Raw genomic sequence first — 9,973 nt, forward strand, 5'->3', positions numbered from 1 at the left:
TCCTAAAACTTTACAACCAACTGAGCTTAAGTTTGAGGAAAATGGTCATCTGGCTTATATACATATATACACGTACACACATACAGACACAACTGTGTTTGTGCATACTGATAATGTGAAACAGACTGTTTACTCTTCTTATGTCTTAGTATTCAGCACAATTAACACAGTATTTTTGTTTTCTTTGTACAGACATGTGCCATACTTAAATGTTTTATTCTTGAGGATTCCAGGCATGAATACAATGAGATGTGTGTACCCCCATTTCCTTCTCTTCAACTTCTCCCATGTCACGCCCAACATGCCCTCTCCCAGCTTCATGTCTTTTTAAAATAAAAAAAAATTAAATTTATTCTTCATGTGTAAGTGCTTTGCATGAATGTATGTCTGAGTACCACACGTGTGTCTGGTGAGTGGACCAGAGATGGCTCTCAGATCCCCTGTAAGTGGAGTTACATATGGTTGTGAGCTGCTGCATGGGTGTTGGGAATTGAACCCAGGTCCTCTTGAAGAGCAGTCAGTGCTCTTAACCACAGAGCTATCTTTCCACCCCACCCCGATTTTTTGATAACTCACTAAGGCTAGTTAGTGCTGCCCATATGAGCACAGGGAAGCTACCTGTGGCCCCACCCTCAAAAAGAATGATTCTTCATTTCCCAGCATCTATTACCTGCCAATAGTTCCTTAGTTAGGGGTGGGGCGTGGACAGCATCTCTCCCATCAATGCTGAAATTTTAACTTAGTATTAGCTTATTTAACTTTCTAAAACTTACATGGGTAGACTGGAGACGATTGCCAGTAAGTCTAGAGGTTAAGCTATTACATAGTAGAAGTCTTTTGGAATCACCTTAAATGTTTAAAAGGTAAATGTAGCCCAAACAGATGTTAGATCACAGCAGAAATGTTAGTAATATCGGGGAAATGTTTAGAAGGAAAAAATGAAAGAAAAGTAGCATATTGCTTATTCTGTCTTGCCCTGGTAGTTGGTGATTGGCCTATTCAAGCTTTAATTTAAAAAAATTATTTATTGTTATGTGTACAGTGTGTTGTCTACATTTATGTTGGTGCACCATGTGCCTGTAGTCCCCACAGAGGTCAGAAGGGATGTCTGATTCCCTGGGACTGGAGTTTCAGACAGTTGTTATCTGCCATGTGGGTGATGGGAATCAAACTCAGGTCATCTGGAAGAGGAGCCAGTGCTCTAAACAGCTAGGCTATCTCTCCAGCCCCCGTCTAAGCTTTCATGATGAAGAGGGTGGTGTGGAATACAGACTTGGGGATCTTGTTGCTCATCTGCTCGTGTGATGCTAGAAATGGAAGTTCTTTTAGTAACACTCAGAGAAGCCTTCTGCTTGTACGGCTGGCCAGCGTTTCTGGGGGATCTGCTCCAGGACTCTCCAGACACACATCTCCAGATATGTAGGTCCTCTTTATATTTCATAATTCGCTTTTTGTGTATAAATTATGTTACTTCTACAAACTTTCAATAGTCTTCAGATTGCCTCTGGTACTAGGTAGAGTACCAATGCTACAGGGAGGGAGCATCACACTGTGTTAAGATAATGGCGGGGGTCTGAGGATGTCAGTACAGATATATGCTTTTTCAAATATTTGCATACAGGTTGTTTCTTCAGATGTAGAACCAAAACATATAGGGAATTGACACTGCCCTTTGAAACAGATTAAAACCTTGAAAATATAATTCATGTAAGTATGTCATCACAGGTATTCAATGCAGACTCCTCATCTCATGAATTGTTAGGTACTGACTTCCAACATTACTTAAAAGTACAGTCAGTGTTCCTTAGCTTCCTGTAGCTTTCTGTCTAGGCTTGGGGCCCGGGAGCTTTTCTTTTTCCATGTTATCATATCTGTTGATGTCCTTGTTCAGGGCATGCGGCTCTCTGACATTTCTGGGCCTCCGCTTCTTGTAATTCGTTTGACCGCTCTTCAGCGCTATTCCCTGACTCTCAGGTGCAGGAGCGGTGTTGTAGATGTATTTCTTTTCTGCATTTTGGTTGGTTGTGGCTTTCTGTAATAGCCACGGTTACAAAGAGAACTACAGGCAAACAAGGGAAGCTGAGAGCAAGAGAAAGTCTCAGGGAGGAGTTCCCAGGTGGTTATCCGATTGCAAGTAAGTGCTCGGCCCCCAAATCATATCCACACAAGTAACATCATAGAGACCGAGCAGGTTCTGTCTGCATACTTAGGAATATGTCGATTTATATTTTATTTATAAATATGTACACACACATTTATGTTTAACAACAATTAAAGAAAAAGGTGGCAGAGGCTGTGAGTTTGAGAGAGAACTTGGATGGGACACATGGGAGGGATTGAAGGGAGCAAAGAGAAAGGGAAAAATGAGGTAATATTTTAGTTTCTAAAGCAAAACAAAAAAACAAACAAACAAACAAAAACACAACAAAAAAACCCCACACTGTCATGATCCTGTCATGACTGCCACATTTAGATTATGAAGTAAACACACATGTCCAGCTTCGTAGTGGAATATGTGTACAGTTGTGTGTGATGCATCCATATGAAATATGTTCTTCTGGTAAAATAACAATGCTTAGAATGATTGAAGTAACCGAAACACTGACTAGGAAGAATCAGTAGGGTGGGGACCTGTGGGGTTTCCTTATACTAAGGAAAGTATGTTTTTCTCTAGGTTTCCTTTTTACTTGCCATTTAGATTCCCAATTAATCCTTTTATCGTGGTTTTTAAGAAAAATTTGTTCTGAGAATTGGCCACCCAATCATGTCAGTTAGGAAATAATTGTATTTTGATTTCACATGTATGTGATTTAGAGCATTCATGCATCAGCTCAAAGCGTATGACACGTGAAAATTATGCAATAAAAATTATTTCCAACACCATAGTAATTACTGTCAATATTGTAATTGGGGCTGTCTAGGTGATTTTAACAGTCCATCTGCAAAAAGTTGTCAGTCGACACATTTAAAAATATATCTTAATTAATTCCACATACTCTACAGTGCGTTTTGATAATATGTACTCCTGACTCTTCCCCCTAACTTTTCTCAGGTCTACCACTACCCCGATTCCCCCTCAACTTTCTGTCGTCTCTTTATTATACCCCACTGAGTCTAATTTGGGCTAACGGGTGTGGGACCTGCAGCACGATCAATGCCCCCCACCCCCACCCCCGTATGCCTCTTGGAGCTTCTCGAGGTAAAGAGTCAGGAGAACCTGAGGTTTCAGTAGTTAGCACGTCTTCGTCGTCGACAGAGCCCCTCACCCCCACAGGCTATCTACACAAGAAGGAAAATGAGGTCAGCTGAGCCTAGGCTGCCATACAAAATCACTTAAGCCAGGCACGGCTTTCCCTTTGCTTCCTGGGTGGTGCTGAGCTGGAGGTCGGGCCCCCGGGAAGGTCTCTATGGCTTTAGAGGTCTTGGCTCTCCTTGCTGCCTTGGTTTGCGCTTGTGCCTGGCATATTGACGGTAAATGAGCATTTGGAGATAGATGCTTCCTGGAAACTGCAGTGTGTAATCCTTGCCTCCCAGGCAGGCCCTTTTGGAGAATGCTCCCTAGAAAGGGTAGTGTGCAGTGGCTGGTTTTCATGTAGATCTTCCCCGCCCTCCAGATCTGTGATGTTGTTATAAATTTTATGGAGGACAAATCCTTTCAGGTCAAGTAGACTTGTGGCTCTACATTCCCCCTCCCCCTCTTTCTGCCTAATGTCTAAATTCTCAGATAGCCTCCTTTCCTATGTTTTGGTATTTTCTCTATTGTGCATCCCACTCACAGAAATATTCCATGGCTCTGTGTCTCAGTCTGCCTTTTCAAACCTACTACTAAGTATCTGTACTTGATAGCATGGAAGTTAGTTGTGTCACGTCTCTGAAACTGTGTCCAGAGTCTTTATATTTCCTCTTGATGATGATATTGCTTGTCGTTCTTTCAAAAGCATTGCCTGGCTGGTTCTGATGACCCAAGTCTATCTAATTCTAGTACTTGAGAAGGTGAAGCTGGTGTTCAAAGACATCTTTGGCTACATAGCGATTTCCAGCCTAGCCTGGGCTACAGAAACATGCATGCAAAAGCACTGCTCTGCCAGTCACCTACCTCATATTGCTGATGGTCCTAGGAAGCCGTGAGGATCCAGATAAATCAAGCCTGCCTGTTTACAAGTTCATTTTGATATCTTTTTTTCTCTCTCCATTTTCACTGGAATCAAGATATTTCCTAGCCTTAGGATCTGCCGAAGTGCTAGCCTTTCTAGGGAAGAATTCCTGTGTTATTATTAATATTTACAAACTTGGCTTGTCTATTGCCCTCTGTTGGAAGCGGGGTTTGTTTTTAGGACTGATGCATAGGTTTCTTGTCTGGCCTGGAAACCTGGTAGGAGCGAGGATCAGATACAGTCTCTGATATCCTCTCTCTTTAGGCTGGTACAGCTAGACTAGTGTAGGAGTCAATTGCTGAATTGACAGCACGTGCAGAGATGAGATAGCTCACAGATGCCGGCTCCCTCCGATGGAACGGATTAGGTATATGTGCCCTGGTTCTAGTTACTGTTTGGGAGCGAGGGAGAATTGCTTCAGTTAATATATCCACCAGCTATGTGTGGTCCTCAGTAATTTCTCAGATGTTGGAGGGACCACTATACAGCATCAGACTAACTGAGAAGTGGGGGTGGGCAGCAATAGTAGAGCTTAAAATCATGGACCTTCAGTATGTCCAAATCCACTTACTCTTTTGAATACAGTTTTATTAATATATAATATATAATTTTAAGAAAGCTCTTCCTGAATACTCCTATCCAGGGCATAGTATCACAATCTTTCAAACACACAAAGATGCATCAATGTAGAACACCTGCCTTCTCAAATCTTGAATTTCCCCAAACTCATCTTTTTTTTCTTAACGATAGCTTATCTCTAAAGGCCAAGAACCCACAGGTCCTATTGATTTTGAAGGCCTCTGTGGCCACACACTTATTGACCACATATATTTTCTATTATGGGAAATTGCACTATTGGAAGCTCCTCCCTATGCATCCATTAAAAGCAGTGTTAGTTGTTGGCTTCCTGAAAATGCCAATGTAGAGGCTAAGGGTTGGTTTTACAACAAAGCCTTTTCAGCTTTTCCAAGCTGGGAGGAAGGGGGAGTTTTCTCTCTTGAGAGAGAGGGAGAGAGAGAGAGAGAGAGAGAGAGAGAGAGAGAGAGAGAGAGAGAGAGAGAGAGAGAGAGAGAGAGAGACTCCTTTCTCTCACAGTTGAGGCCGTTTTGAGTTGCTGTTGACCATATTTTCTCGTTGTCTCCTTCCAAAGGTTGTAGGGATACGTCATCACTTTCACATATTCCTGAATCTAGCATCCTTTGTGGAATTTCAGTTCTTTGGAAGGGAAAAAATAGGTGATTTCATTTTGTTATCTTTGTATGTTGATGTTTTTCATCTGTGAAGTATCAGGCATTTATGTATGCGAGAGCAATTAAACAGATGTATTTTTGAAAATAATGATAATCTCAAAGTCCTTTATAGGACCTTTTCAGAGCCATGTTTCTGTTAGACAGAAAGTTAGCTCTTTCCAGAAGGTAATACAGTCCTGACGTTTTCTCATATGTATCTTCCTGCAGTGTCAACACGTTGTTCTCTGGACTGGATGATGGTCTCTGTTAGTTCGGCTTCCCAGAACAGAACCAATCCATATATTTTTGCTGATGAATTAGCTCTGGGAGAAGGTTGCCCTGCAACCCGAATACACACATATCAGTATGAGTTTATATATCCTGTTTTTCAATGTGGCATCAAGGCAAAGGTGAGAATGAGGCTGTCTGTAAAAGTATAGTTTTGACATATTTATTTGCTTACTGTTAGCATTATGGTCATTTAATCAAGTTGAATGAGTATAGCAGCCAGATTCCCACATGTACCTCGTCCTGATTACTGGGTCAAGTTCATGCCCTGAATCTTGTAGACTGCAGACTCACTGATGTGGGCAATGATTTTAAATACTTTTAAAAGATTCTAGTCTATTTCACAAAGCTTGGCAAGCAGTTTTTAAGCTATACTTTACTTTTGTTTATCTGTATTTGTGCATGAATATGTGCACGTGTATCCAGGTGTCTATGAAGGTCAAAAGAGGACATCTGATCCTCTGGAGTTACAGACAATTGTGAGCCTCCTGGTATGGGTACTTGGAACCAAATCTGGGTACTCTGCAAGAGCTTCAAGCACTTTTACTCACCTAGTCATCTTCCAGATGCTTGCCAAATGTTTCTAAATTTTATTCAATGCTTCTAATATGCCAGGTCATCAATCCTGGCAATGTATCCTATAGTCAATTTTCAATTCAGTATTCAATCTAATTGGGTCAGCTACTCAAGATTCATTAGGATGTGTGTCTACAGGGGAGTGATTTGGAATTAAATATATGTTAGTTATTCAGCTAGAGATGAATCTAAAACTATACTTTCATTCTGGGACATTGTTTTACTATAGATTTTTATATTTATATTTATATTTATACTATACTAATATTTGGGGCCATTCGCTGATTATCTTTTCCCCTATGATAAGGCATTGCATTTGGAAAATTAGGCACCTGGAGTTTCAGGTGGTATTTGCACAATGGTCCAGGAGTGGTTAATGGGCTGGTGAGGTAGCACAAGCAAGAAAGACTGATTTCCCTCCAAAGCCAGTGCTTTAAACCATTTCCTGTTATTTGACTCTAAATTGTGTTATTCAAAAAAAATCTGCTGAGGGCTGGAGAGATGGTTCTGTGGGTAAGAGTGCTTTCTCTGCAAATATCAGATCTTGAGTTTGAAAGCCTACAAACCATGTAAACAGGCAGGCATGCTGATTAGACCTGTAATTCTAGCACTGGGGAGCAGAGGTGGGTGGATGCTGAGGGCTTCCTGACCAGCAAGCCTAGCTCAAACGATGAGCTTCTAGTGTAGTGAGAGGCGGTGTCTCGAGGCAATATGTTGGGGCATGATAAAGGAAGATGCCTACATTATGCTATGGCCTCTGCATGTGCACAGGACATGCAGGCCATGTACAAATACACCACACACACACACCACACACGAGAGAGAGAGAGAGAGAGAGAGAGAGAGAGAGAGAGAGAGAGAGAGAAGCTGACAGAAACAACTATTGAAACCTTTTCTTTATATTCTATTACAGGCTGTTAAGCAACAGCCTTAGGATGCTCGGTCTGAGGGCACTTTCAGTTCAGTCTTACAGTTTTCTTTCTCTGTTCCATTATTAAGTGGCTGGCCCTTTACGTCTACCTGAGAATGACAGTAGGCACCTTTTGAGATATTGGTGCTGTCTGTTCTGTGTTTACATCTGTGAGTGTCTCCTTTTTTTTTTTTTTTTTTTTTTTTTTTTTTGCTTGGATACTTTTCTCCTAAACGGTGTTATTTCCTAGATCATCTCAGAGGAAACAATCTCTTTTGAAACTGAGATGCACTTTACTCCAAGAAATGTTGATTGTGAATCCCAGATGGTCCCTTTGCAGTGTTTTGCATCTCGGTGAGTCCTGCAGATCTGTCTGCTTTGAGCTGCTCTTAGAGAAGCAGAGACTGACTTGCCTATGAGAATAAACCAAACTTTGAGCTGCTCTTAGAGAAGCAGAGACTGACTTGCCTATGAGAATAAACCAAACAAACCCTAAACCTAGTGGACCGAGATTAGTTTACAGTTTTGTAGTTTATAGCTACAAATCAAGATAATCAAATACTTCATCATCTTTAATACATACAAGAATTATGCATTTGAGAAACACCCGTACGTTAATTTGAGAATCTGAAGTTTAGTTTGTCTTAAATTTACTTTTTAATCTGTGAGATCTGGGAATTGAACTCATGTCATAAGACTTGCTGGCATGCACCTTACCTGCTGAGCCATCTCATTGGCCCATGGCATCAATGTATTTTGCTGTTAATTCTTTTATAGTAAAATATAACTATTAAAAGTAGTTATGTGCTTTTATCTCTTTTATACAGCTTTCTCTTTTTACCATAAAAGAGAGATATTTTCTATACTTCTCTTGATAAACTTTATTTCATGTTAGGAGGCTACATGTGAGTGGAAAAGCAATATACCATTTTAATATGAACTGGTGGAGAATGAAGAAGGGCTTGTTCACCTGTATGATTAAATGCACTTGTTTGCAATTTTATGGAACTAGACTGGGATCTAGAAAGTGCCCCATGGGGGGAGCTTTGAGATGAGATGCAATAGGGTCCCGACGCACTACTCACCATGTCACAGAAATGTTTACACTGAATGTTATAACCCTTAGGAGGCCAATGTAGAAACCGTAAAACAACTTGTCAGCTTGCCTAATATATAAAAATACTTGATATCAAAAAATTATTTAGAGCCCAGAGCAAATGTACAATATCTTTTAATATGGCAAATCATATGTGTGGTTCTTTTTGTTTCACTTTGATAAAATACACAAAAGATAAAATTTACCATCTTTACCATTTAAGTGTGGATTTCAGTGGCAGAAAATGCACTTATCTTGCTATATAAATGTTCAAGATAACTATTTTCCTAAGGTAAACTAGATTGAAGGATTTAGTGACAATCGTGGGTGTACCAGAACCCAAATAAAAGCCAAATTTGATTAAATAATCTAAATGCATGTGCATCCATTCATAAATATGTACATTCTTTCCATATACCACTAAATGCTGGTTGTAAATGTAGAGTTCTGACCTGTTGCCTCATTGTTAGAACTTCTTCAGAAGTTCCCAGATCAACAGAGATGAGTGGGCATTCCTCTGTCAACAATAATTACTTTCTTGTTTTTGTCCTACCTCCTTTAGGAAAAAAAATGATGACAGTGGTCTGGAGAGATGGTTCAGCAACTAAGAGCATTTGCTGCTTTTGCCAATGACCTGGGTTCAATTCTAGCATCCACATGTGGCTCACAGGCATCCATGTCATCAGTTCCAGTGGATCTGAAGTTCTTGTCTGACTTCCTCAGGCACCAAGTCATGAGCATGGTGTACATACATACTTGTCAGCAAAACATTCATACACATAAAATAAATAAATCTAAATTAAAAAAAAATAAAGATCTCTAGTCAGACAACCAACCATCCATGATCCGTTTTGTTGCATAGACTTTGAGGTTATAGACAAACATACATCATCAGTTCACTCACATTAAAAAATGCAAATCGCCTACTGACCAGAAATGCACTATGTAGACCAGGCTGAATTTGAACTTGCAATGATTCTTTTGTCTCGGAGTCCCAAATCATCATGTTGAAAATGATCATGTTTAGTATGGATAAGAATGAATTGAGGCTGGACGTGGTGGCCCAGCATTGGGTAGCTCAGGAGGTAGAGGCAGGTGGATTGCTGTGAGTTTGAGGCCAGCCTCACAAAAGTTGAGTCCAGGATAGGCAGGACTGTTACACAGAGAAATACTGTCTAGAAAAACAAAACAAACAAACAACAACAACAACAAAAAGAATGATTTGACTCCACGTTTTGACTTGATAAGACCTGGCACCAAGAACTCTAATCTTGATTTCCTCTGTTCCCTTTTTCTTTAGGAAGTCAGTGTGGCTTGTGCCAGTGTCTCCTGATGAGGACCTCAGAGTGGATGAGAGTCCCTTTATGACTGACTTTGAAGCTACTCCAGAGGAGTTGGGGTTATTAATGTCTCACCATCCTGCTTCCTCCCCAAATAGGGGATCATGAATTTCATTGTGATACAAAGCCTATTTTCAATATGAAAACAATGCTGGCATGGTTTCCTCCTTCTAGAGCTCATTTCTATCCACCAATTAAATAGAGGCTCTGATATTGTCCGCATGCTATCGCTGGTTAATTAGACATTACATATTAGATAATTCATATTATCCATTTAGATTTTGTTTTCTGTTTTGTAGACTTTGTTTTCTGTTTTGAACCCAGATTCAAGACTATGTCCTTAATGGCAATTTTGAACATTTAAAGTTTATTTTTTGAAT

The 9,973-nt window shown here is 40.2% G+C and overlaps 1 protein-coding gene across 1 annotated transcript; it reads left to right on the forward strand.

The window, feature by feature from the left end:
• Positions 1-3,324: 3,324 nt before the first annotated feature.
• OOSP2 (oocyte secreted protein 2) lies at positions 3,325-9,973 on the forward strand. Its single transcript, XM_084762584.1, has 4 exons — positions 3,325-3,471; positions 5,612-5,793; positions 7,408-7,511; positions 9,554-9,973. The coding sequence occupies exons 1-4, from the start codon at positions 3,408-3,410 to the stop codon at positions 9,699-9,701; spliced, it is 498 nt and encodes a 165-aa protein (XP_084618710.1). The 5' UTR covers positions 3,325-3,407; the 3' UTR covers positions 9,702-9,973.

This window comes from Acomys minous, assembly GCF_964271855.1.
Source record: "Acomys minous genome assembly, chromosome: 2".
Classification (NCBI taxonomy): domain Eukaryota; kingdom Metazoa; phylum Chordata; class Mammalia; order Rodentia; family Muridae; genus Acomys; species Acomys minous.

What these genes read in the sequence shown, in the direction of transcription:
- OOSP2 (XM_084762584.1), top strand. Translation starts at nt 3,408, where the DNA reads ATGGCTTTAGAGGTCTTGGCTCTCCTTGCTGCCTTGGTTTGCGCTTGT. An exon ending in TTGTGCCTGGCATATTGACG is followed by an intron (nt 3,472 to 5,611) that starts GTAAATGAGCAT and finishes ATCTTCCTGCAG; the next exon opens with TGTCAACACGTTGTTCTCTG. An exon ending in AATGTGGCATCAAGGCAAAG is followed by an intron (nt 5,794 to 7,407) that starts GTGAGAATGAGG and finishes GTTATTTCCTAG; the next exon opens with ATCATCTCAGAGGAAACAAT.